General features: G+C 49.5%; 10 protein-coding genes across 10 annotated transcripts; 6 read left to right on the plus strand and 4 right to left on the minus strand.

Moving 5' to 3' along the window:
- Positions 1-175: 175 nt before the first annotated feature.
- Positions 176-3,692, minus strand: L228DRAFT_244731 (ribonucleoside-diphosphate reductase large chain). The gene is made up of 5 exons (XM_018331996.1): positions 3,375-3,692; positions 3,035-3,192; positions 2,017-2,957; positions 395-1,959; positions 176-331 (listed from the first exon to the last, which is right to left on the minus strand). The coding sequence occupies exons 1-5, from the start codon at positions 3,391-3,393 to the stop codon at positions 288-290; spliced, it is 2,727 nt and encodes a 908-aa protein (XP_018191362.1). The 5' UTR covers positions 3,394-3,692; the 3' UTR covers positions 176-287.
- A 920-nt stretch (positions 3,693-4,612) lies between these two features.
- On the minus strand, positions 4,613-6,615 carry L228DRAFT_244732 (NADP-glutamate dehydrogenase). Its single transcript, XM_018331997.1, has 5 exons — positions 6,424-6,615; positions 6,073-6,348; positions 5,695-5,981; positions 5,134-5,638; positions 4,613-5,073 (listed from the first exon to the last, which is right to left on the minus strand). The coding sequence occupies exons 1-5, from the start codon at positions 6,467-6,469 to the stop codon at positions 4,814-4,816; spliced, it is 1,374 nt and encodes a 457-aa protein (XP_018191363.1). The 5' UTR covers positions 6,470-6,615; the 3' UTR covers positions 4,613-4,813.
- A 1,825-nt stretch (positions 6,616-8,440) lies between these two features.
- On the minus strand, positions 8,441-9,804 carry L228DRAFT_281019 (Aldo/keto reductase). Its single transcript, XM_018335857.1, has 6 exons — positions 9,599-9,804; positions 9,448-9,540; positions 9,377-9,390; positions 8,985-9,312; positions 8,563-8,926; positions 8,441-8,499 (listed from the first exon to the last, which is right to left on the minus strand). Exons 1-6 carry the CDS (start codon positions 9,635-9,637, stop codon positions 8,474-8,476), a joined length of 864 nt encoding a protein of 287 aa, XP_018191364.1. The 5' UTR covers positions 9,638-9,804; the 3' UTR covers positions 8,441-8,473.
- Positions 9,805-10,643: 839 nt separating this feature from the next.
- On the plus strand, positions 10,644-12,558 carry L228DRAFT_275155 (hypothetical protein; the record flags this gene model as incomplete). The annotated part of the gene is made up of 7 exons (XM_018335611.1): positions 10,644-10,777; positions 10,998-11,012; positions 11,110-11,299; positions 11,407-11,457; positions 11,616-11,669; positions 11,856-11,912; positions 12,033-12,558. 7 exons carry the CDS (start codon positions 10,644-10,646, stop codon positions 12,150-12,152), a joined length of 621 nt encoding a protein of 206 aa, XP_018191365.1. The 3' UTR covers positions 12,153-12,558.
- Positions 12,559-12,586: 28 nt separating this feature from the next.
- Positions 12,587-13,707, plus strand: L228DRAFT_244736 (hypothetical protein). The gene is made up of 2 exons (XM_018331998.1): positions 12,587-12,680; positions 12,743-13,707. Exon 2 carries the CDS (start codon positions 12,749-12,751, stop codon positions 13,466-13,468), a length of 720 nt encoding a protein of 239 aa, XP_018191366.1. The 5' UTR covers positions 12,587-12,680; positions 12,743-12,748; the 3' UTR covers positions 13,469-13,707.
- A 692-nt stretch (positions 13,708-14,399) lies between these two features.
- L228DRAFT_244737 (mediator of RNA polymerase II transcription subunit 5) lies at positions 14,400-18,202 on the plus strand. Its single transcript, XM_018331999.1, has 7 exons — positions 14,400-15,212; positions 15,380-15,630; positions 15,679-15,741; positions 15,795-16,304; positions 16,359-16,530; positions 16,603-16,962; positions 17,023-18,202. The coding sequence occupies exons 1-7, from the start codon at positions 14,591-14,593 to the stop codon at positions 17,976-17,978; spliced, it is 2,934 nt and encodes a 977-aa protein (XP_018191367.1). The 5' UTR covers positions 14,400-14,590; the 3' UTR covers positions 17,979-18,202.
- Positions 18,072-18,530, plus strand: L228DRAFT_84231 (hypothetical protein). Its single transcript, XM_018336905.1, has one exon. It carries the CDS (start codon positions 18,166-18,168, stop codon positions 18,454-18,456), a length of 291 nt encoding a protein of 96 aa, XP_018191368.1. The 5' UTR covers positions 18,072-18,165; the 3' UTR covers positions 18,457-18,530.
- A 1,937-nt stretch (positions 18,531-20,467) lies between these two features.
- On the plus strand, positions 20,468-21,175 carry L228DRAFT_84319 (hypothetical protein). The gene is made up of 2 exons (XM_018336907.1): positions 20,468-20,770; positions 20,820-21,175. The coding sequence occupies exons 1-2, from the start codon at positions 20,633-20,635 to the stop codon at positions 21,012-21,014; spliced, it is 333 nt and encodes a 110-aa protein (XP_018191369.1). The 5' UTR covers positions 20,468-20,632; the 3' UTR covers positions 21,015-21,175.
- Positions 21,176-21,360: 185 nt separating this feature from the next.
- Positions 21,361-21,875, plus strand: L228DRAFT_244740 (hypothetical protein). The gene has a single exon (XM_018332000.1). The coding sequence runs from the start codon at positions 21,501-21,503 to the stop codon at positions 21,681-21,683; it is 183 nt and encodes a 60-aa protein (XP_018191370.1). The 5' UTR covers positions 21,361-21,500; the 3' UTR covers positions 21,684-21,875.
- Positions 21,876-23,038: 1,163 nt separating this feature from the next.
- On the minus strand, positions 23,039-23,530 carry L228DRAFT_84248 (hypothetical protein). The gene has a single exon (XM_018336906.1). The coding sequence runs from the start codon at positions 23,379-23,381 to the stop codon at positions 23,091-23,093; it is 291 nt and encodes a 96-aa protein (XP_018191371.1). The 5' UTR covers positions 23,382-23,530; the 3' UTR covers positions 23,039-23,090.
- Positions 23,531-24,094: the final 564 nt, after the last annotated feature.

Here is a 24,094-nt window from a genome sequence, read left to right on the forward strand (position 1 = left end):
CTACAATTTTATTCTAAGAAATGAAAGTAGTCCATGCGGAGTAAGTGGAGAAAAGGAAAAGTGGAAACTAGGCTAAAATACAAATGATGAGTGGGAATAGGAGTAATCAGTCATGACTAGGAAAACTTAAAAGAAAAATGCTTGAACCGTGATTAAGAAAATGGAATCGAATCCAAAGCGCCAGAAAACCACCCATCCGCCAATGAATAAAAGAATCCTAGAAAAAAAGAATGGAATAAAAGGAAAAAAAAAAAGGCAATTACAGAATGCCGCTCAAATGATCGCTTCTAACCACTGCACATGACGCATGCATCCTTGTTCTCAATGCTGCCTATTATAATTGTAAGTAATTTATCAAAAGAGCTTCATGACAGTTCCGGGGCAAAAGACTTACATTGCAAAACCTTGTCGGAATAAATGTCTCCCTCACGACCGTTGCTGTCATCCTCCTTATCTTCCTCCTGCTTCCTCGCCTGCTTAATGGCCGGGTCGGGAAGCGACTCATCCTTCTCAGGCATACCAAAAGGGTCAGCGCTCAAAAGGCGGGGACTGTCACCCTCCTCGAGATCAGCCTTGAATGGAGGGGCGGTGATGGCATCCTTGTGCGGGGACGGAGGAACCATCTTTGACTGAGGCATGGGTGGGGGTGTCGTGGAGGGGCTCCGGTCAGGAGACTCCCTCGTCGGCTTTGACATGTACATTGGGCGAGGAATGGCATGCTGAGCAGTCGAAGAGTAGTTGCCAAAGGGGGTGCCTCTCTTCTTAGGCTTGGCATTCTGAGCCACAGCCATGTCATCCACCTTCAGTTGCTCCTGGTCGACGGTGAACTGAATGGGCGCAGCGGCCGCCATGGTACGGAGGTAGTACATGCCGGTCTTGAGACCAAGTTTCCAGCCGGCAAAGTGCATGCTAGTGATCTTGCCCATGGTAGGCTCCTTCATGTGAATGTTCAGCGACTGGGACTGGTCAATGAAAGCACCACGGTCCGCAGCCATTTGCACAATGGTGCGCTGAGAGATTTCCCAGACGGTCTTGTAAAGAGCCTTGAGGTCTGCGGGGATGCTGGCAATGTTTTGGATGGAGCCACCGTCAGCAATGATACGGTTCTTCATGTGATCCGACCAAAGACCCATGTCAACCAGATCCCTCAGGAGCCAGGGGTTGACAACTTGGAACTCTCCAGCAAGCACACGTCGGGAGTAAATGTTGGAAGTGTAAGGCTCGAAGCACTCGTTGAAGCCAAGAATCTGACTGGTGCTAGCAGTCGGCATAGGAGCAACCAGCAGACTGTTGCGAATGCCGTGCTTTGCAATCTCCGCCTTCAAAGCACTCCAATCCCAAAGATCAGTGGGCGTAACTCCCCACATGTCATACTGAAGGGTGCCCTGAGACACGGGCGAGCCTTCGTAGGAGGAGTAAGGACCCTCCTCCTGAGCAAGCCTGCAAGAAGCGGTGAGGGCGGCGTGATACATGGTCTCGAAGATCTGAGTGTTCAATTTTCTAGCCTCGGGCGAGTCGAAGGGAATGCGCAGGGCAAGGAAAGCATCGGCAAGACCCTGGACACCGAGGGCAATCGGTCTGTGACGAAGATTGCTGCGCTTGGCCTCCTCAACGGGGTAGTGGTTGACGTCAATGACCTTGTTCAGGTTACGCACAACAACCTGGGTAACCTCGTGAAGCTTGGCAAAGTTGTACTCGCCATTGACAATGTCAACGAAAGTCGGAAGAGCCATTGATGCAAGGTTGCAGACAGCAACCTCATCGGGGGCACTGTACTCGATAATTTCAGTGCAAAGGTTGGAGCTGCGAATGGTGCCCAGGTTCTTTTGGTTGCTCTTGCGGTTGCAAGCATCCTTGTAGAGCATGAATGGGTTGCCAGTCTCGGTTTGAGCCTCGAGAATGGCATACCAAAGCTTCTGAGCCTTGATCGTCTTGCGGCCGCGGCCTTCGCGCTCATATCTGAATCGATGGTCAGTTCGACGCTCCTAGAGAACGAATGCAATGAGGAAGAAATACCTTTCATAGAGCTCTTCAAACTCGTCACCATACACATCCGCGAGACCAGGGGCCTCGTGCGGGCAGAAAAGAGTCCATTCGCCGTTCTTCTCGACACGCTTCATGAAAAGATCAGGGGTCCACAGAGCGTAGAAGAGGTCACGGGCGCGGACTTCCTCCTTGCCGTGGTTCTTGCGGAGGTCCAAAAACTCAAAGACATCAGCGTGCCACGGCTCAAGGTAGATGGCAAAGGCACCTGGTCTCTTGTTACCACCCTGGTCGACGTAGCGGGCAGTGTTGTTGTACACGCGAAGCATGGGGACAATGCCATTGGAGCTACCATTGGTACCGCCAATGTAGGAGTTGGTTGCACGGATGCGATGAATGTTCAATCCAATTCCTCCGGCATTCTTGGAGATCATGGCGCAAGTCTTGAGGGTGTCGTAGATACCTTCAATGCTGTCCTCCTTCATATCAACGAGGAAGCAAGAGGCAAGCTGGGCCTGAGGCGTACCAGCATTGAACAAGGTCGGAGAGCCATGAGTGAAATAACGGTTGGACATGAGGTGGTAAGTCTCGATAGCCTTCTCAATGTCCTCACCGTGAATTCCAACAGCGACACGCATAATCATGTGCTGCGGGCGCTCAGCAATCCGCTTGTCAATCTTCAAGAGATAGGACCGCTCAAGAGTCTTGAAGCCAAAGTATTGGTAGTTGAAGTCTCTGTCATAAACAATGGCCGAATTTAACTCGTCCGCATGTTTCATAATTGTTTGGTATGTGGCATCCGAGATCATCGGGGAGTGTTTCTTGGTCTTTGGGTTGATATAGTGATAAAGATCTGAGATCACTGCAGAGAATTGCTTCTTGGTCTGCTTGTGAAGATTCGAAACGGCAATACGAGCGGCAAGAATAGCATAGTCGGGATGTGTGACGGTCATGTATGCAGCAGTCTCGGCGGCCTGTAAAACGCAGCGTTGTCAGCAAAAAAGAGATCTATACAAGTGGTTATCAACCAATTGATGATATGAATGCTTACCAAGTTGTCAAGCTCAACCGTTGTGACACCCTGATACACACCCGAAATGACCTTCTGGGTAATGGCAGCAGGGTCAACATGGTCACCGTCGAGGCCGTAACATAAACGAGAGACACGAGCAGTGATCTTGTCAAACTGGACGCGCTCCTTGCGGCCATCTAAAAGAGGAAAGCATATTAGTATGACTTTGTCTGCTGAAGAGACGCGTTGCGTGTATATTCGCGTGAGATGCGTGATTCGCCATCGAGTGTCAATGGCGAGCACCAGAGACTGAGCAGAGGCAGTGATGCAAGTGCATTGGAGCATCCTCGAGGATGTATTGGGTAGAGATGCTACTCACCGCGCTTGTAGACGAACATCTTCGTCAAAGTCCTTCACCAAAGGACGCGTCTGTAAAAGTCCTTTCAAAGACGACGAGATGGGTTATGGCGGGGATCAATTCTTAATACTCAATCAGAGGGTTGAAGAGTAGACGATTGTTAAAGAAGCTGTCGTGATGAAAGCCCGCATCAATCGACAAACCTTCAGGGAACTCAATGAAAGAGATGCAGAGATGATGAAGGAAGAGACGAAGAGAGAAGGAAAACAGAAGCTTTAAAAGAGAGACGAGTGACTGTTGCTGGAGGACGCGACGTGCAGGAGAACGAGAGGAACACGGTGCTTTTAGCGCGTTTAATTTGCATATCGTGACGTTCCCCATTATTAAGGTGGAGGACTTGACACGACCACGGTACTTTTACGCGTACCCATTTAATGTGCAGAGCAAGGTACCGACGTGGCGCGACAGACAAGGGGGAGCGTGATCACGTGAGGGTACCGACCGACCTCGGTGCCTGATAGGAAGGTGGCTCTCAGCACGCCTTCCTCAAATTGGCTGAATGTGCCCAGTTTTCCTTGGCCCCAGTCCCTGCTTGCTCTCTGATCCGACGAATTAAAAATTTCTTGAGCGCGGACGATCTTGTTTTCAGACTCCCTACGCCGACCACACAGCATCCTATTGAGCGTTCTCCTGGTGGACCGGATCGTGCAACGGCGGCAGAAACGGGATTCTATAAGTCCTAGCTATGGTCCTTTGTTTACCCGCTAGCCACGAGCTCGCGTGTCGCGTTCAGAAACACTCGACTTTGCGCGATCCACTTCCAACATTGCCTGATCATTCATTGTCGTTTGTCCCTCCGCAAAGTATCTCTCCCTTATCTGATCGTTGAAGCTGGGAAAAAGACCAATTTTTCGCGGAGCCCCAACCCTGCCATCAATTGCATGCCCCGGAGTATTGGTTTATCTCCGTGGGGTTCCTTTGACACGATACTGCAGTGAATCAGATAAGGCTCAGCACTCGCAATTCCCTTTGAAAAAGCCAGGGTCCTTTTCAGACCAAGCAAGGAGTGCTGATCCCCTCGCAGATGGGACAAGCCTGAAAGGAAAAAAAAAAAATCTTCCTTCCACTGTGTATAGGTAAAACGTTAAAGTCATCATTATTACCGATCATAATCCTATGCCCATTGCGCACTGATCTATCACGGTGAAGTTTCTCAATAGTAATGTGTTAAAATCTAAAATTCTAAATATTTTTTCTAAACTCCGCTGTAGAATACGTGAAATGGAAGTCGTTAAAACATGAACCCGCTCAATTAAGCAAGCGAAAGTAAACATCGTTATACGAAGTGGGGTGCGGTGGCGCGAGGGACGCAGCTCAACGTTGAATGCAAGGGCCACACCTTACTTCATTCACAAAGATGATTGAAACCAGGTGCCTTACAGGCATCGGTCCATCACCATTTACCACCAGTCTCCCTGGTCGTGCATGGCGGCCGCAACCTTCTTGAATCCGGCAATGTTGCTTCCAGCGACCAAGCTGGGAAGCTCGCCTTCAGCGGGTTCGCAGTATTCCTTGGCGGTCTCAAGACCGTTCTTGAAGCAAGCTTCCATGATATCCTTGAGCTTGTTATCAACTTCCTCTGCAGTCCAGGAGATACGCTGAGAGTTCTGAGCCATCTCGAGGCCAGAAACAGCGACACCGCCGCAGTTGGCTGCCTTGCCTGTACGAAATAGTTAACACATGCAAATTAGAAACCGGACGTTGGGAGCTGAATACGTACCAGGACCGTACCAGACACCTTGGGCCTGGTTGCCCTTACGGTGGCCCTCGAAAGCGTCAATAGCCGCTTGCGAACAACCCATGTTAGAACCCTCCGCAATGAACTTTGCGCCGGCCTTAATCAGAGCTTCGGCTTCCTCGCCCGACACTTCGTTTTGCGTAGCGCAGGGAAGGGCAACATCGACCTGGCCGACGTGGATCCATGGCCGGGCACCAGGAATATACTTGAACTTGCCCTTGAAAGCGTCTTGGCTAGTGATCTCGGTCAACTGCTTACGCTCAACCTTAACCTGGGCAATAAGTGCAATGTCGGCAGGAGAGAAGCCCTTGCCATCGGCAGAGATGAGTGCACCCTTGCTGTCTGAGAGCGAAAGGATTGTAGCGCCGAGCTCAATAGCCTTGAGAGCAGCATACTGAGCAACGTTTCCGGAGCCAGAGATGGCGACTCTCTTGCCCTTGAAAGACTCTTTACCGCCAGAAGCATAAGAAATCATATGGTCGACATACTACCACTTCTATTAGCAGGGGCCATAGACAATGTCAGCAAATTGAAGGAACTTACGTAGATGACACCATAGCCGGTTGCCTCAGGACGGATCAAGCTTCCTCCCCAAGAGCCGCCTTTGCCAGTCAACACACCCTCCCAGAGGTTGCGCTGGGCACGGTAGGCACCGAAGAGGTATCCAATCTCACGTCCAGTTACTCCGATATCACCAGCTGGAACGTCGGTGTCGGCACCAATGTGCTTGCTGAGTTCGCGCATGAAAGAGACACAGAATCTACGGATCTCATTGTCTGACTTGCCCTTGGGGTCGAAATCAGCACCTCCCTTTCCACCTCCAATGTTCACTAATGGACGAAAGCATTGTTAGCAATTGCATATCATTGAACGGAAGCATTTCCATCGCTCCAGGCCAGACATGAAGATTTCTGAACTTACATCCGGTGAGGGCATTCTTGAAGATTTGCTCGAATCCCAAGAATTTCAGAATCGAGAGGTTGACGGTAGGGTGGAAACGGAGTCCACCTTTGTAGGGACCAAGGGCCGAGTTGAACTGCACACGGTATCCCCGGTTGATTTGGACCTTGCCTTGGTCGTCCTCCCAGACGACTCTAAATTGAATGACACGCTCTGGGACGGAAACGACGGCGAGTGCGGTACGGTACTCGGGGTTCTTCTTGAAGAGAGAGGAGCTCTCGATGGTGGACGCAAGTTCTTTACAAAGTCAAATAGGTCAGCGACAAAACGTTGGAGGAGCGGGTGATGCTGTTGGCTTTGGTCGTCTCTTACCCTTGTATGCCTGCTCAAACTCAGGCTCAGAAGGAAGGTTGGACATATTGAAAGGTAGAATCTAGTTCACGCAAAAAGAGACACAGAGGAATGGGCTTATGATAATGTCACCGCACAGTGGGAGCAAAGCAGTTTTTTTTGGGTGGAGAAAATTTTGGGAGGGGGGCAATTTATACGCAAAAGAAATTGGTGTGCAAAGCAAACATCTCCACCGGAGAAACCATCACGGATGTGCATGGCGTGGTTGCGCCTGGACCTAGAGGGTCCTGACCGAGACCCCATCAGTATTGCATGACGAATGGGTTAGCTACCGAGTAGGAGGATTATGCCCTTGGGCGGGGAGGTGCCGTCTGGCACATCTCCGGCAGCGGTTGATAAGAAACAATCGATCAACAAGTCATCTGTGAAACAAATTCGTAAAGTACCCCTCGCTAAACCGAGTTTAGATATGCATCTTTGACACTAGAAGGGCGTGGGGTAAAGGGCGCCGATAACCGGCCGAATTTTCTCGAGAAAACATCTCAGTACGCCGCGTGTGTCGACTCATTCGACCTCCGATATCTGGAGTCATTTGGCACGAAGTGAAGGTTCTATTGCTAGCTAGATCAGATAACTCTTAGTCAAATCCTTAAAAGTCATTTCTGGCTCCTGAGCGGCTTCGGATGTTCTTATCATGCTAGCTCCTTCATTTCTTGTTTCGATTGCCTCTTGCAAGTGAGTCGTCTACACGCCGGCCGCGGAGGCACGCAAAGCAACATGTACTCCTTAAATGAGCATGTCCAGCGACAACTGCGAGGATCCATTTTTCAGCAAATTTTTTATGTGTTTTATTTCTTAAAGGTGTTCATTCGTACAAATACCTGAAGCGAATTCTTCCTTTCCCAGCTCCACTTTGCTTGTTGCTCAACGGAGGCTTTTAACTAGAAACTTCAAGCAATATTGGCAATTTCACTCACATGGGTGCTAGCATGTGATTTTCGTCTGAATTGGCCATTTAAGTCCTGACCCCCATATTTTTTTCCCCTTGAGCAATCTGTAAGATTGACGTCCCATAGCGCAATTCTAGGAGCCTTCTGTTTAGCATGCATGATTGTGGTGCCAATTGACCCAGGTTCCTAGCCCTCCAGGAATTTATTTGTCTAGCCCCAGAAACATTCAACTAGCGACCCTCAGAAGACATAAACCCACTTCACGGAGCCGGAGGATACTCATTGATGGCCTTTTCGTAATTGAAGATGTCCTTCAAACCTCTGCACCCAAGGGACTTAAGTTCCTTTTTCCCTTGGCCAGGATGAGTTTGGCAAAATGTTCAATATTTTCGTGCAGGTATACTTTTGTATCAACCAGGTGTGGCCTCCCATTAGCATTACATTTGCTTCCTCAAATTTTTCCGTTTCCTCCAGGAAACTACATACAATTTCTCAAAAGATGACTCTAAGGCGTCCAACAGCATTTATTTCCCTTTTTTGGGGAGAAATTTGTGAAGGTCGGCTTTCTGATTCGTCTCAAAAAGGACGTATCAAACGTCATTTTCTCTTTGGGCAAAATGAATTGGATTCCGACTATCACTGTTGATGGCTTTTAGTACTCTTCGTCCGATCTCCATTGGTATCTTTGGAAACCGAGGGTCTTTGGTCTTTCGTCGGGGAGGACGGAACTAGCTGCGGAAATAGGGACCAATCCCGCTGAGCCGGTCTCATGTGCGCATCACCACGTAGGATACAGTCATTCCTCACTTGTCGATGAATGCTTCTTCGGAAAGTGTACTAGAACGGTCCGAGGGGAAATGGTAGACAACGTTTATAGACGAAGATCACTGACTCACAAACTCGGGCTATGTGCTTACCGTAAGTATACAATGAACCGTACTGTGAGAGAAGGAATAGATACACTGCCCACGTAACATCCTCATTCGACCTTGTTTGCCATTAAGTAGATGTCTCAGTGAATCTTGTTCAAATACTGTATTCGAATTTTCTGTAGATATATACATTCATCAATCTATCATCATAAAAGTAATCATAAGCTAGGAAACGGCAGAATTATGGCTTTACGCGCAGTCGGTCGGATCCCAGTCTAAGAGGAGGAGAAAAGTCAGCGACATAGATCACGACCAAGAGAATAGATGGGAAAGCTTACCGGTGACAAGATATTCGTCCAGACCATCCAGGGTCTTCATATCATCTGCGCTAATTTCGAATCCTCCAATGTCGGCATTGGCAATGATCCGCTCCTTGGTAGAGCTCTTCGGAAGTGGCACATAATCATGCTGCAAGCTCCATCGAACAAACAGCTGTGCTGGTGTGCAACCATACTTCTTGGACACCGAAACAATGGTTGGGTGCTTCATTCTGGTTGCACGAGCGAGGGGTGCATACGCCTCAACCACAATGTCATGTTGAGCGCAAAGGCTCGCGATGTCCGTCCGCGTGTTGAAGGGGTGGATCTCAATCTGATTGACAGCGGGAAGGATTTTGGGCTTTGAGTCGATCAATTCTTGAATCTGATTGAACGATAAGCATTCTTGAGCAATGAAAATAAATAGGGTATGATTTACGCACATGTCTCACACCAAAGTTACTGACGCCACCAATGCGGACTTCTCCATCCTCAATGGCATCCTCAACAGCGCGCCAACAATCAAGCCGTTTCTGCGTGCCGCCGTAAGGGCTGTGCAGGAGGAAGAGATCAATATACCCCAATCCGCTCTTTTTGAGAGACGACTTGATGGCTTTTCGCGCCTGATCGTAACTCGTATTGGATGACAATTTGGTGGTAAAATGAATATCCTCCCGTTTCAAGGACTCGGTATTCGCCCTACTGGACAGAAAACCATTGATAGCGCTGCCCACCTCAGCCTCATTGTAGTACATCTGAGCCGAATCAAAGCTGCAAGCACACCATTTGTTAGCCACCATCCACGTTTCGCTGCGAAGAGAGATTATGCTTGTACCCGCGATAGCCAGCCTACGAGAAAGTCAGCACAAACTCAGGTAAGCCGTTCGACCACAATTCTCAACACACCTCGAGGGCCCATCTAACTGCATCCTTGGTCTCACTCCCTTCTGTCATGTACACACCAAGGTGGATGCGTGGCATAGACAGTCCATTGTTCAACTAAAAAGAAAATCCTGGTCAACTCTTGATCATTGGCACGGGGGTCTATAGACCGCACCTTGACACGACTTGCAAGTGAGAATGTTTTCTGGGCCATGGTGATACTAGTGGTCCTTTGCAGACAATGTTTTGCTCAGTTCTGTGGAGCTAAAATGATAGAATGAAATGATATATTTTATTGAATTGACTTGGTGAGAACCTCTTTTTGAGAGTAATTTCTCGATTCAGACAGCGTTCTACAACCTATAACTGACCTACGGAGTAGCTAGGATCACTATTACGTAGAGATCCATGGTGCTATGGGGAACGAGCAATTACGTCGATGCTCGGTGTCTGCCGGGCCGAAAATTTCGCCGTCTTTAGTCATCTTTTGCCTGTCCGCAGTCCTTGCCTCGCCAAGGCGGGTAATATTCGGAGTCGCCGAAAGAAGTCAAGTAATGAAATGAGCAGGATCTCGAGCAAAGGTAAGCATAAAACAGTCAGGCACGGGTTTGGCAAAGCCGTCCGGTCCCTGAAGCTATAGCCAAAGTCTAAAATGGTGCTGAAGTAAATTAAATCCTACTCCGGAGTAGAGCTAACCACTATATTTCACCTGAACATCCATGAATGTTTGTTATTACGGTTCGTACGGTCCTAAATAAACCGGCGCTATTCCATGCTATCCTCTGCAATAGCATGTCCTAATTGAGGAGATCGTCAACATCATCAAAGAGGAAATTGGCGACTTCCGCTTCAATAATGACATGGGGGGGCAGTTGAATATGGATGCTGGTCCTTGTCTTGACTACGTACAAAGAAAGCTTCCCGGGGGGATGAAAGGGGTGTAAAAGGGGGGGTAATCAAAATAGCCACGTCTAGACCTCTTGCTAATGAAGGGTTTAGCCTGAGCAAAAAGTCTGGGGATCACCAAGGAGGAGGAGGACGAGGGAGAGGAGAAGGAGGAAAAGGCGCTGGCAGGTGGCTCCTGTCGGTCGAGTCTTACGGGGTCTGCCTCGTCCCAAGCCTGAGGTCGCCGGGTCTCTTGACGTAGGCCGGCTGCTTCTCGTGCTCCCATGGCGCCCTGTCCTTTGCATATTTGGAATTATTCCCATGGCTCGTGCGCCATGGGAGGAGGCATCACGTTCCAGCGGATGCAAAAAGCCGCCGATGCCATGTCGGTGGAAGGAGCCTTGGGAGGTGCGAGGTGGATGGAGATGGAGGAGGGGAAAGAGGAGAAGTGCTACCCATGTGCACGGCTGTGGGCAACCCAGTGTTGACCGGCAGGATCATGACCCACTACTTCGGGTGCGGAAGCAGCGCCACGGAGGTGCCGTCTCAGGGGCCGATCGCCTGGTGCCTTCAACAGAGCTGCACAACTAACTGTATATCCTGTGGGATAAACCACATTTGGCAACGAAAAAAGAGCTGTCAGTAGGTTAGTGCGCATCTCCTAATCATGCATTATTACTTGGGGTCAGCGATGGACATATGAGGTAAGAACGCTACGTAAGAGATCCACGACTGCGACCCGATCTCGCCTGCACTTGGTGCTTGTTTTCTGTGCTAAAGGAATAACTACCATCGTAATAGGCGACCCGTGGGGGAATTGATGCTCCTACTAGACTACGACTCCTGCTACTCATACCAGGTCTACCCGACTACGAATCATGCTGGCCTCGCTTGCTTCGCTTGCTTCGCTTGCTTCGCTTGCTTGGCACTGTCATTTGTCGACACGCCTGTTGGCCTCTACAGCCTGAAGGCTTGTCAGAGTGATAGAGTAGTAAGGAAGAGAGAGAAAAAAAAAGGGATCGACTGGCTCCTCGGATCGAGTCAATATCTCTCTGCAATAATACCAGTAATATAATGACTGTTACTACTGTATGCTAGCTAATCTTTGTCGTGTCGCTCAACCCCTTCCCGGTTCAAACCCCCCCCCAGGTGCAGGCCTGCCCCCACCACACACCATTCTCTCCGTCAGCCGCATGCGCACTTTATCCGTCCCGTAGAATGGATGAGGCGAGCACTGGATGCCTTTGCATTACCATCATTCAGATCGTTGTATAAAAAAAAAAATAAAAGCACAACGCCTTGTACAGCTATGCGCGACAGACGTGCTTCCATGTCTCATGACTGGCTGCGACCGCAGGAACGTATGCGATGCACGCCGTGGCTGGCTGAAAGAGGAACCCCCCCCTGGATGGAATGCTTGAGTGAGCCGGGGTTGTCGGTCCGCTGGGACGATCGCATGGCCCCGACCGAGGAATCGGAGCGGTCTTGGGGCCCTGAAGCCCCAATTCTATTCTAATTGTCGACGATGTAGTAAAGTCTCTATCTAGTCTCCTACAGAGTTGCCCAAAACGCCCATCAATTGGTCCGTTACCAACTCTCATAGCGTAAGATTCATCAAACCCATATGAGCAATTATTTTGCTTCCCTCACCTCTCCTCGTTGCTCCTGCTGTGAGCCATGCGTCGCTTGCGACAAAGTAAAATCCATATCTCTCAAGTAATTAGAATCAGAAATGGGCCAGTGCCAATCAGGTTACCCACATTGAGCGCACATCGACCGCCGGACACACCTATCTCCTTGACATCCCGGATGTGCACTCCTATTGGAAGTCAATGACTACATGAGATTCCCATTGCGCCATGGCGCCAACGACGGTCCCCCCGCCATGGTCCCACGAACCTTGTTGCCCCGATGTCAAGCCTTGCCTAAATGATGGATATGGATTGCGACGGCGGCCGACATCCGACCCTTGGAAGGAAACTTTACGGCCGAGTCTCAGCTCGTCCCTGACTATTCGCGAGAGGAGTGACGGAGAGAGAGAGGGCGCGAGAAAAAATTGAGAAAGAGCAGAACCTTGGCACCTACCAGGGACTAGCTAGCATCCTCTCCACCGAACCTCTCCGAAACGACTTCTATAAGAGCTTCATATCCGCGCCGTCATGGTGCACGAGCGGAGTGCCTAAGAAGGAACGGAGACAAAAAGACAAAATTTAAATTCAAATCCCTCTTCCATAGTCACACTATCTTGTCTAGATCCCGCGGAGTCTTGGAATCCGCAAGACAAATCTGGGCATCTTGGCCTCACTCGGCGCGCCCATCGAGCCCGCTACAAAACTCTGCAATTCGGCGGGGGTTGAGAACCAAAAGTGTTGGTAGGCTTTGAGCCGCACGCTTTTGATCCGTCTACGTACTGATGAACTTGAATCATTTCTAGGGAGTCATGGCATTTCCAACTGGGCTCGGGCTCGACGGCGCAGCCCACAATCCATTTGCACACGCTGCTTTCTCCGGTTTCACGAGTCCAGACCCGCGGAGTGCGAATAGAGCTGAAGGGCCGCACATTGACATCTTCGAATGGTATCCAAGTTACCAAAGCTGCCAGCGTTATTTTCTCGACCATGCTCAACACAGTGGGCCAGTCCAGGCGGTTGCCGCCTTCCTAAATATCAGCCTACCATTCCAGCGAGAGGTCCCTGTCACCAATTATTCGTCAACTACATCTTCCCATGCCGGCGTTTCTTTTAGTTGGACTCCGCAAAATCGGGCCGGATCCGCGTTTCCAGGAGCGCGGGCCCAACCGGCGCATTGGGTCTCCTTAATTCCCTACATTCGACGCTTGGTCGCCACCGGATTCGACTACCCTGGTGTTCTCCATGGCTTCTTTGGCGACGACTGGGCCAAGGGAGTGGGACCGATGCATGAGCAAGAACGCCGCAACTATCTCTTTGCAGCTAAAAGCGGTGGGTGGGCGTCGGTGAAGAGGGACTACGACATCAGCCCTCACGAGAGCGTGCCTTTCCTTCGTCCACTGCAGGGAGCGCTGGACCCCGAAATCGAAGCGGCCGAGAAGACTTGGAGCGAATGGCTCGCCATGGAGGATTGGATGGTCGGATCGAGAGCGCCCGAAGTGATAGCCGAGGCGAGCTCCAATCCAAACTAGGGTATCACCGGCGAATGGCGCAGGCGTCATCCGACGACAACACAAAACAGTCAGCAATAATACGTTAAGAAAGCAGAGGCGTTTACTATGGGCGCAGGGTTCTCATCATTCTGCTGGGGGCATCCATTGCAAGGACGGAGTTCGGCGCATGGGGCGTATCACTTGATGTGCCTGACTGAAACCCAGACCGCACCGAAACACCTCTGCCTCTCCTTTAATTAATTTTCCTTTTACCCTCCTCTTTTCTTCTTCGCTTCCTTGTTCCTCTCGCGGGAGCCGCGATGCAGGAGTTGGCGTGCCAGTGGGATGGCTTCATGCGAGTGATCCCATGTGTATGTGCACCGTTCTGCAATTTGGCGAAATTTTACAGCCTCAAGTCAGAAAGGGCAGGTCGGGCGGATGGAGTATGGCATCACAATACAGCCTTTGAAATTTTTTTCTGTTTCCCATTATTTCTTTTTTACATTCTGAAACCTGGCCGTTATTTGTTAAACGAATTTAGACTCATCTGGATCCTCTCGTTTAGATGCTGCATGCTGATCCGGCAATCGTAGACGAGCCTTATGCAGTGTGCAAAAAGGGCACGTAAGCCTTGAACATTATGAAGGGGGTTACCCGTTCCTTAAGATACAACAGCCGGGGTTTAATTCTGGAGGGGCTTTTGTTTGTTCCAGGCAGCGTATAGAGAGAATGGGCGTAACTTAGTGAGGGGCACAGGAAGCCAGCATTACACACCTGGCTCAATAGTTGCTGTGCTGTAAGGTCGGCATTGACCCCAGATCCAAGACATTGCCATGTGTGGCTTACTGTTGAGGGCCACTCGAGAATCCAAGCGTTTCCGCCCAATTCAGTCAAGCGCGGTCTCGCCCGGTCCAAGCACCCGCCTCCCGCTCGACCATCCCAGACGCCCATCTCACATTTCTAGGATTCCACGCGAGTTGCGAGTAAGCAAAGATCAGGCCATCTTTGCTTCATACACGACGTCGTTTTGAGCAAAGGCGCTCTCGTCTTTCTCCGTGGCCTTGTGTTGGCGCCTCGATTGGTTGCTCGTGAGCTGCTCGAAAGAGAGCTGCCAATTCAAGCTCTCGAAAGAAAGCCTTAGCTAGGAGCTCGTCATGTGCAATGTCGTCGGACACTGAATGGACAAGGTTTTTGGACCGAAGCCTGGACGCACGAATCCGGCCCGATAAGTTTGCGACGCTCTCGACGGCTCTGCATCATAGGACGCCATTGTCGGGGTCCAAAGTTGCTGACATTTTTCTAAAGCCGCGCTCTCCGGCTTCGCTACGGGCTGATCCGCTGCTATTACCTTACGTGGAACAGCTCCTAGACCGAGATAGGATCAATACGGCTGATGCTCTGAGGGCCTTGCTCAAGTTTTCCCGTTTCCATCATGCACACGAAGCGATAGAAGACTCTCGAAATGTTGGGGAGCCGGCAGAGAAGTGGTACAATTCCGCCGAGGTGGAGGAGACGTTAATGTACAGGATAGCGAGAGCTATCAGCATACAGCAGAGTCCGAAGAGCAAATCAGAGGCTTTGGGAACCCTCAAGATACTGGCACAATGGATGTCCGCAATGGTCTCCTCAGGGACCCGGGACGAGATGATGCAGGATATGGATGGCACTGCAAGGCAGGTCGATCCAGAAACTGTTGCTCTCAGAGGAGCGCTTGGGACTCTTGTCCTAGCTCTCACTGAGAATCTGCCGTTCATAGAGACTATCAATGACTCGTGTCCCAAAGGTAAGTTGCAAAGATACCTCTGCGCCCAAGCACAAAAGTTATGGATTGAGCCTCATAAGCTGTGCATCTCGTAGCTATGCCTCGCGACTATTCCGTTCAATGACTGCTTTTTACCATTCAAATAGCTACACAATCCTAGTAGAGATCCCTCGCTCACTGAAAGGCAGACTTGAAGAAGGCTTTCATCCATTCGCTATCCATGTTTGTGCCGTTTCTTTCCCAGACAGCTCTTCAGATTGCAAATCGACTCGACGCATTTCATAAATTGATCAGTGTGTCCGATAACGCGTTCAAATCACTTGATGGCGGCGTCATGAGTGGTCTTGGCGGCAGCTTGCAACTTCAGAGCATGGCCGATGTGATTGACGGCCCGGTCGTCAACTCGAGAGCAGGACTCTATATTTACCTCAATGCTGTGGTATGGCCGTGACAGCTCCCTTTTTATAATCTTTACTGATGGACGTAGCTTGTAGGACGACCTTTGGTAGATGATACTGCGTTTCTTAATTATTTGCACGCCCGTTACAAGGTATGGTCTGAATCTATACCAAATACTGCTTTGGTTGCTGATATTGACTTAAGGCGGATGTTTCCAGCCTTACGATCGAGTTGATCACCGCTTCCTTTGACGTCTTGTCCAATGCCATGTATCGCAATGAGACTAGCCAGACCATGTTTCTTTTCCGATCATTTCTAGTAAACAAGATACCCGTCCTGGTCGCAATACTGGCCGGGTCAATGTTTCCTCCCCTTACCGCAGAGTTTTGCATCACCCAAGCTTTAAATCACGTCGACCCCAATGCTTTTCCGTCATTTTCCCAAATGTTTGATCCTCTTAGCGGGAGCGGTATGCTCTCGGATGTTCGGCAGGAGTTTCTGTTTGCTTGCGCATTGCATCAACTAATTCCAGAGGAGAGCATCGAAAGTCTTCTGGGAGAAATCCCCATGCAAACTTTACCCTCTGGAGGAAGATATGTTAAAGAAGACCTTGTACAACAATGTTCTACAAACTCAGAAAAGATCGAAGAATTGCTTGGCGAGATTGAAGGAATGGATGGGAACGCCGGAGCGATTGTCAGTGCTATAACAGATGTAAGCGGGCCTCAATATATCTTTCAAATTCAAGATACTAATGATTTTATTCAGATCATCCATAATCTATGTGCTTCCAAGGAGACCATGTCGCTCAAATCAATTTGCAGCTCGTTATCGAAAAGGCCATTGTCTCTAGATGTATTGCTACTTTTCAATAATCCATCTCATCTCCTTCAGCCAGTGTGCCAGCTTCTCGACGAATGGAGATTTGAAGAGGACCAAGGTTCGTCCTCTACCTTTGTCTTTCTTCCTTTCAAGATATATTTGGATTGATGGAGCATTGACCTTATTGCAGGCGAGTATCAACCAGTCTACGATGAATTTGGATGTGTCCTTCTCCTTGTGCTGGCCTTTGTTCATCGATATGACCTTACTGCCGCGGAGGTTGGAGCCACCAACCCTGATTCCTTTATCGCTCGCCTTCTCAACAAACGATCACTGGGCCAACGAATGGAGGACTTGACAGAAGAGCAAAAGAACTACCTTGGCGGCTGGATTCGTGGGCTATTTGATGCCGAGGGTATCAGTGATGAACTCATGTCTGCTTGCCGGCCGCAGGAATTTTATTTCCTTGTACCTACTCTTTTCCAGCAAAGCTTAGCAGCCTGCAAGCTTGAAGTTCTGGACATAGAGACCGTTAAAGGCGGTCTGGAATGTGTGTCATTTCCAACAAAAGCTTCAAAGGCATGCATTTACTAATACTTTTTTTCTTTAGATTTATTGGAGACCTTCTTACTTCCTTCCCTCGTAGGCGCTATTACTTGGCTGGCGGACCGTCTCTGGGAATCTGGAGACGATATCAATATCCTGATGCAGATGCTGCATACATTGCTTCGCCCTAGCTCCATATCTGGCGACGCACGGGCGATGCACAACACTATTTTGTCCATTGTGGCAAAACCACTAGAACATTCACTTCGAGAGTTCCGCCGACTTGGCTCGCCCAGGCAAGACATTGACCCACTTCTAGATCTATTGAAACCGCACCTCTCTTTCAAGCGCACAGTCGACAGTTACCATACCGAGTACGAGCAATGGATGGGACCTCAGAGCGGTGGGCTTCTTGCAAGCATTCGCAACACCTTTCAGTCGCTGGTGTTGTGGTCCTCCACTGCTGAGATCAACATGACCCCTCCAAGCTACACTCATCGCCAACTTCTCGTGGCAGTCAAATTGTTCGGTGCAAAGGCTCCCGTTCGGGCGATCATTGATGAGCTGCGACTACAAAGTGAAAACGGCAGTGGAGATCTGGCAATGGACGTTGCAACCAGTCTGGTCTCTGCACCTTCTGCGACTGATGGTGCCGAGCTGAAGACATCCTTATCTCCCGAAAGCAAGGGTCGTCTCACCCTTCGGGATGCCCTCAAGCTTGAAGTTGAGGATGCCGAGGCTGCGTTTGCGGCAGACCCTCTTCGCGCCGAGCTAGTCGTCCGATTACACCGCCGCGTCGAAGCACAAACAGCGGCGCCCTCGGGCATGACTGCTGCAGGACAGGGTACAACGGCCACAAATATTCCTGTTCCACCTGGTCTGATGGGCTCTATCGATGTCTCTGGTGTTGCTAGTGGAGCGGGCCCAGATACCATGGATCTCACTGGAGCAGGTGCCTCTATGGATATGCTCGATGTCGGTGGTGATGGGTTTTGGCGGCATGGATCTGATGGGTGTTGATAATACCGGAATGGATCTATCCTAGACCTTTCGTAGGTTCTCAGTTGTTGTGCCTCAAGCATTTTCAGACACTTCGGAATCGATCGATGATCAAAGATCACACAATGTAGAATATTATCCTCCCCAAATATTCGAAAGTCATTGGGCTTATGTGACATAAATATAGATTTTATCGAAGAGGCTACGAATGCATAGCACATTTGATGTCAAGGATTTTTTTTTTTCCCCTATGATGATATTTTCATATGTGAGGTTTTTATTTTATTCCATCTTTTTACGATTTTTTTTTAACAAAAACAAAAATCTTCCTATACAATATTTCACTAGAGTATGGACTTTCTTTTTGTTTTTGTTGAACTACCCTACGCCATTACTTTTCCTCTTATCTTACCTCTCTTTTCTGTTTTTTTTTGTTGTACAATTCTTCTCCCCCGGGAAATTTCCGAATTATGGGTTAGGGTTATCTCATGTAAAATGATTCAATTACAACCAAGTTAAACGACTGAAATACCAAAATAGACAAATTTCAGCAAGCTTAACGATGAATGCAAACTACAATATACGTATGATCCTTTAGGTTTAGAAATAGATGCCACTTGATGATAAGTCATAATGATGCCAACCAGCTAGGTGCTACTGCTAACGACTGTGCTGGAAATTAAAAAGGTCCCACTCCGCGGCACGATCCGCTCCAGCGGGTCAAGTGGGTTAAGTGGTTGTTGTGGGTCAAGGTTCAGCCAAAGAGGCCCATAAATCCATACGGTAGTACAAACGACGGAGCTGCTCCGTACTACTGCGTCGGGTGCAATAATCACAACCCATAATGGTCCTCTACCACTACTGTACGTATAAATAATTACATCCAGATTGTCGGGTACTGAGGTGCGCATTGAAGAAACTAAATTGCTGAGCTAACTTGGATAGCTTTTTGCGGCTCGTCATCAGCTGAAGGGCCCAGGGCACAACGCACGGGAAAAAGGGGGCACCAATTCGACGACTTGAAGTAGCAAGCCATCGTCTAGGTGAGCGGCAATGTCAGCGAGAACAAAACGCTTGGAATATCAGGACGCGGAAAAATTATATACTTCAGACGGACGCTTTTAATGGGCTATACGGATGTGAAGACCTTCATGACTGGAGGGTTGTTTTAGAGACCAATAATACTCCGTACGGAACGGCTCCGAGAATAGATGCGAATTAATGCAGTGGAGCAAAATGCTCTTTGAGTAGGGTCATAGACTCTTAGGCTTCGGAATAATTGTCTCCTTTGATGGCAACACGGATCGGATTAGGGCAGCGCCGTCGTAATAATATCCCGAAGCCGAGCGGCGCCACCAAGGGTCCAAAAATTTTTGAAGCTAATTGTGCCCTTCGTCTGGGAAAAACTCTCTGCTTTTTACATGGCTTGACAGAGGTGCGAGTAGCGTGTCTATGGTAAATTTGCGCTGTTTCTCAAAGCATGATTCATCGAGGAGGCTTTTGGTGGCCCATCCAAAATTTTCGCGGAATATCTGAGAAACGCGAGGAGCACAAGGTTTTCTCCTCTTGTTATCAGCGGGAATATCCCACCTGAGCTACTGCTGTTAGCTATGCTTCGACTCCTGCTAAGAATTATAGTCCTTTTCTCAGTCAAATGAAGATACGCGTCAAATTCGAATATCGCAATTGGGGCGAGAAAGACAGTGACTGGAACCCCAATCACGATTGCTTGAACACTATCAATGTCGAGTTATAGTACATTACATTGGAACCATCAGTGGCCGAGCCGTCATAGCAAGGAAAAAAGGGTCAATAACGAAGCTCGCACTGACGGCATTGTAGCCCTTTGGATTCAGCACTCAGTTACCGACGCCCCACTGCGATGCCCTCGGCGCACGTTGGCGTTGAGGCCGGCGAGCAACGGGCGCGGCTCTAACGCCGAAATCAAGGAACAACCAACCAACTAGGTCTGGATTTTGCATCTGCGATGAACAACCGCAATATAATGCCGCCCAAAACTGTCCGAGCTCTCTCGATTGACGCTGAGATTACGAGTACCGGCAATGATCATGGTGCGACGTATTATGATTTTCTCTAGGCTCCATAGGCGGACCCACGATTTCCAACCTCCGGCCCTCCAGCCCGCAAGTTGTGCCGAGAACGAGATCGACATGTCGTCGAGTCGGTACACGCACCGCTCTAAACTTTGCTCTGGCAACAAACAACCAACTGAACTCGGAGCCGAAACTAAAGGAAGTGTTCCCGCAATGGACCAAGGAACCACTTTGGCACTAACATTGACCGAGCGATGGATGATGCGGGCTGCTGAAAGGTCTCGTCGTTAAGGTTTGCGCTGCTTGCCCCTTTTGCCGGATCCAAAATCTAATGGCAGCAAAATCTGTCTTGTCGCATGCTCGGATACGAGTTGGGGTGTGACAATAATTTGTGGCCGACCCTGGCTGCGAATACAATTCGATGGTATCCTCCCACGTTGCCTTGCAAAAGCACGTGCAGGCGATGCATTTATGTCCCAATTGTCAAATCAATCGGCCGCAGCTGGACTTTATAGCTTATAGGATTTGGGGCAGATCTGGCAAGTAGTATAGCTTTAAGGCCAATTAGGTGCGTCCACATCTCTGGGTCTCTTCTTGGACTGAAGATTCAAGCTCGTGCAGATGGGAAGCGCCGGGCTCTCATTCAGATCTGCAATGCAATGCAATGCAATGCGTATGATGCTGCATGCCGGATCCCGCTTTATGATAGTACGAGACGTGGTCTTTGTATTGGGAAACCCACGTCGGCCCCGAGTATGGGTATGATAGGCACCTTTGATCAACGAGTTAAACTAAACTTATGGCATAGGTGGGCTTTGTGGAGAAAGGCAGTATGGCGAAAGGGCTCCCCCTCATGATCAATAATTACGACGGTACATTTCATTGGGTATTAACGCTAGAGAGCGGTTCATATATCGCCCTTTGTTTTTACACGGAGACCTTTTTCTACTGCCCGGCTTCAATTACCCGATCAGGACGATCGTCACCGAACCTGATCCAGTGACCTGGAACTGCTGCGCGTGAATCACATCGACACTGATAGCGGACGGATAGGTCAGGATACTATTCGCCGAGAAAGAGTATGCCTTTCCCGCAAGTCCTTAAAGCGTGGCCTGATACATCTCTGAGCCAAAAGAATTTTGATGGGAAAAATTCCTGGCAGAATAAATATTTTTTTTTTTTTCAACACAGCAGATGATGGCTTGCCGTCATTTGGCATTGCAGGGAGGAGCTCTGTGCTCGATGCCCAAATTTAGGAGTCGGACAATGCCAGCTGGATAGAGACCAGGATGGTGCTTGAGCAGCAATTTCGGCCTGGGTCGCAATGCTCATTAGTTTGCTCTGCATGACGAACCACCGGAAGCAAATACTGCACTCTTCCCTGCCTATATCTGGGGCATCCACAGATTATAATAACAATAAGCGGAGCGTGTTGACCTCTCAATGGAAAGGTGGTTCTTGTCCGATTTCGCTTCATGCAGAATCGGCCATGCTATCACAGCCGACTCCAGACCATCACTCCACTAACGACGGTGTGGACGCCCCAGGGTCCGCTCTTATTACCAAGGTTGTTTTATGCGGTACCGCTATACAGCTTTATCTGGTGTCTAGCTTCAGAGGAAATTCTTCTTGCTCGCAAGAACTGACTGAAATGACCGTCAGGCAGGGTTGACTTCTACCCCAGACATGCTTTTTGCACGATCGGAAGAGTGAAATATGTGGCGATATCTGCCAGGCTGGTGTTTGCTTTGACCCGGTCCCTCGAGGGAAATAATTCCGAGGCATTGAATTGAATAACGTGACGAGCGGTTGGGAGCCGTTTCTTTAATATTGAGGGCATATAAGCGAGTCAAAAATGGCTGGGAAATGCACAAATTTCTGGTTTCGACGAAAGAAGCAGAAACCAATCTCAATGGCGCGGGCTGGCAGGGATCAATGCAATGACGGCACGGGATCTATTACAGTACCTTACAGCACAACCTCAGAGTATTCTTGAGCCCATGTTTTTGACAGGTCAAACCAGGGTTATGGGTTTGGGTCTCAACATTTGACAATATTACAGAGTACCTTCTAGGTTGAGACGATGTGAACATCACACCCAGTCCAGGTCTCGAATCCAAAATTTACGTTGCTGAGGCAAAGAACGAGAGGGGGAGGCACAGTAATTAGAAGCGGAAGGTGCGAAACAGAAAGGTATCTGGTTGTTGGGATGATGGAATGGGCCAACTGAAGTTTTCTTTGTTCAACCAGGATCGTGATTCTGGTAAATTACTGATCGACCTCGATCGTCCAATTTGATTCATGGCTTCCAAGGAGTCCCCATGCTCCGTGGCGATCTGGGTCTCCGAACGCATGAGCTTTCCTAATCGACATCAACGCCTTGACCATTATACGGACCGAAACATGCGGTGGTTTTTCGGCTCATTACTGGTACTCTATCGGGTGTCGGCGACGGCAGGATGGGCTTCGAGCCATGTTAACGCCACCAAGAGCCGCCAAGCGACTAACTTTCCCGTTGAAGACTCGAGCAATCCGTTTGAACGCCAGGTCTGGACTGGAGGAAGATTAATGGCCCAGCTTCCGGGGACCGGGTGTGAAACTACAATAGCCTGAGGCTCCCATAGAGAGGCAAGAGAGAAGTGGAGTGATTGCTCCAATTGTAATTTTCAACTCCTAGCTTCATGCTTGAAGAGCGACACTTGTCCGTTCGTCGGAGATCTAAACGCTCCGCAGAGGAACACTTGCTGGATGGGACCGAAAGACGGAGTTGGTTCCAATGCTCTCTCCAAGTCCCTTTTTTTTCTTTCATCTCCTTTTTCTCCCTGAGCAGAGGCGGGTGTCCAGGGAGGCTGCCTAGCTTTGTGCACGAGCAATAATCACTAAAAGGCTCTAGACGCGACGGTTATCGATGCAGGAAACTAGGGCAGCCCCAGGGAACCTTTTCAGGAGACGTCTGCCTTGGGGAGGGGGGAAAAGCATGATTGCCGGTAAGTTTAGTGGAGAGGTACGCCGTCGGTACCCTCTACTGTGGTACTTTTACCTAAAGAGTCTCAAGTCCCTTCTTTAGTAACGACGCTAACTAAACGTCCCCTGAAGCCGGGTCACCAGCGACAGTTGGTGTAAAGAAAGAAAGAAGGACGACGACGACGACGACGATGATGCTGATGCTGATGATCCCATGCTTCCACTCTAACCACAGCCCAACCCCCATCCCTTTGGCTCCTCCAACACCACACCCTATTATCACAAACTCTCCACCCACCCCCCCCCGGTCATCTTCGATGGAGACATGATCTTCCCGTATTTGCATCGCCTGTGCCGTCCACGCCGTTAGCCCACAAACGTTCTGCGCCCTAAAATGAAGCTGCATCCAGGGTCCCAGAACGGCTCTGGGTCGACATCGTGCCGTTGTATTATCTGCTGTTGTGCCCGATCTCCTGCACCTCGACTGTTTCCCGCTGCACCGTTATTTGACAAGGTGTTGACCTCGCATCCAACATGTATTTGTCTGTCGGCTTTCCTTCCATCATGCACCGCATTGGATCACAGGGACTCTCCCTCGCGACCTTGCACTGAGCGGCGCCGCACCGGTTGTCTTTGCATGTAAGCAAAGTGACGAGAAAACGCCCTTGCGTGAGCATCTCGGTTCGCCACAACTACAGAGCCATTACCTACCTACCTTGAACGATCTGGTCTGAGCCTCATTGCCCTTACATCCAAAAACCTAGCCTGAGAGGAGCAACCCTTTCGGATCACAAGAATCGTGGAAAGACACGTCACTCGGAGAATTGATACGACCAGAGTGGCCATTGTCTTGTTGCGGAGCTACAGTGATAAGACGATAGCTCAACGTCGTGACCGGCAACGTGAGACTTTTCGTCCCAGATTTTACCCCGCACAACGGCTTTAAGCAGCTGGTAGGGCTTAATCCTTTTACGAATCTCGTTATTTGAGAGCTGGAAGGGCCCGTTCATTCTGCAACCCTCCTTCGAAAGCCACAACGTCCTGAAAAGATAATTCCTGGGCCGACCTTTACAAGCTCCTGGCGAGTTTGCTGCGAGAGGTCATAACAGCAGAGGATAC

Source organism: Xylona heveae (assembly GCF_001619985.1).
Source record: "Xylona heveae TC161 unplaced genomic scaffold L228scaffold_2, whole genome shotgun sequence".
Lineage (NCBI taxonomy): Eukaryota > Fungi > Ascomycota > Xylonomycetes > Xylonales > Xylonaceae > Xylona > Xylona heveae.

What these genes read in the sequence shown, in the direction of transcription:
- L228DRAFT_244731 (XM_018331996.1), bottom strand. An exon ending in CGGTTGAGCTTGACAACTTG is followed by an intron (nt 2,958 to 3,034) that starts GTAAGCATTCAT and finishes TGCGTTTTACAG; the next exon opens with GCCGCCGAGACTGCTGCATA. An exon ending in TTTGAAGAGCTCTATGAAAG is followed by an intron (nt 1,960 to 2,016) that starts GTATTTCTTCCT and finishes CCATCGATTCAG; the next exon opens with ATATGAGCGCGAAGGCCGCG.
- L228DRAFT_84319 (XM_018336907.1), top strand. Translation starts at nt 20,633, where the DNA reads ATGGGAAGCGCCGGGCTCTCATTCAGATCTGCAATGCAATGCAATGCA. An exon ending in CACGTCGGCCCCGAGTATGG is followed by an intron (nt 20,771 to 20,819) that starts GTATGATAGGCA and finishes CTTATGGCATAG; the next exon opens with GTGGGCTTTGTGGAGAAAGG.
- L228DRAFT_244740 (XM_018332000.1), top strand. Translation starts at nt 21,501, where the DNA reads ATGCTATCACAGCCGACTCCAGACCATCACTCCACTAACGACGGTGTG.
- L228DRAFT_84248 (XM_018336906.1), bottom strand. Translation starts at nt 23,381, where the DNA reads ATGCAGCTTCATTTTAGGGCGCAGAACGTTTGTGGGCTAACGGCGTGG.
- L228DRAFT_244737 (XM_018331999.1), top strand. Translation starts at nt 14,591, where the DNA reads ATGTCGTCGGACACTGAATGGACAAGGTTTTTGGACCGAAGCCTGGAC. An exon ending in CAATGACTCGTGTCCCAAAG is followed by an intron (nt 15,213 to 15,379) that starts GTAAGTTGCAAA and finishes ACTGAAAGGCAG; the next exon opens with ACTTGAAGAAGGCTTTCATC. An exon ending in TTGTCAGTGCTATAACAGAT is followed by an intron (nt 16,305 to 16,358) that starts GTAAGCGGGCCT and finishes GATTTTATTCAG; the next exon opens with ATCATCCATAATCTATGTGC.
- L228DRAFT_244732 (XM_018331997.1), bottom strand. Translation starts at nt 6,469, where the DNA reads ATGTCCAACCTTCCTTCTGAGCCTGAGTTTGAGCAGGCATACAAGG. An exon ending in GTTTGAGCAGGCATACAAGG is followed by an intron (nt 6,349 to 6,423) that starts GTAAGAGACGAC and finishes GACTTTGTAAAG; the next exon opens with AACTTGCGTCCACCATCGAG. An exon ending in CAAGAATGCCCTCACCGGAT is followed by an intron (nt 5,982 to 6,072) that starts GTAAGTTCAGAA and finishes TTCGTCCATTAG; the next exon opens with TGAACATTGGAGGTGGAAAG.
- L228DRAFT_244736 (XM_018331998.1), top strand. Translation starts at nt 12,749, where the DNA reads ATGGCATTTCCAACTGGGCTCGGGCTCGACGGCGCAGCCCACAATCCA.
- L228DRAFT_281019 (XM_018335857.1), bottom strand. Translation starts at nt 9,637, where the DNA reads ATGGCCCAGAAAACATTCTCACTTGCAAGTCGTGTCAAG. An exon ending in CACTTGCAAGTCGTGTCAAG is followed by an intron (nt 9,541 to 9,598) that starts GTGCGGTCTATA and finishes TTTTCTTTTTAG; the next exon opens with TTGAACAATGGACTGTCTAT. An exon ending in GTAACTTTGGTGTGAGACAT is followed by an intron (nt 8,927 to 8,984) that starts GTGCGTAAATCA and finishes TCGTTCAATCAG; the next exon opens with ATTCAAGAATTGATCGACTC.
- L228DRAFT_84231 (XM_018336905.1), top strand. Translation starts at nt 18,166, where the DNA reads ATGCATAGCACATTTGATGTCAAGGATTTTTTTTTTTCCCCTATGATG.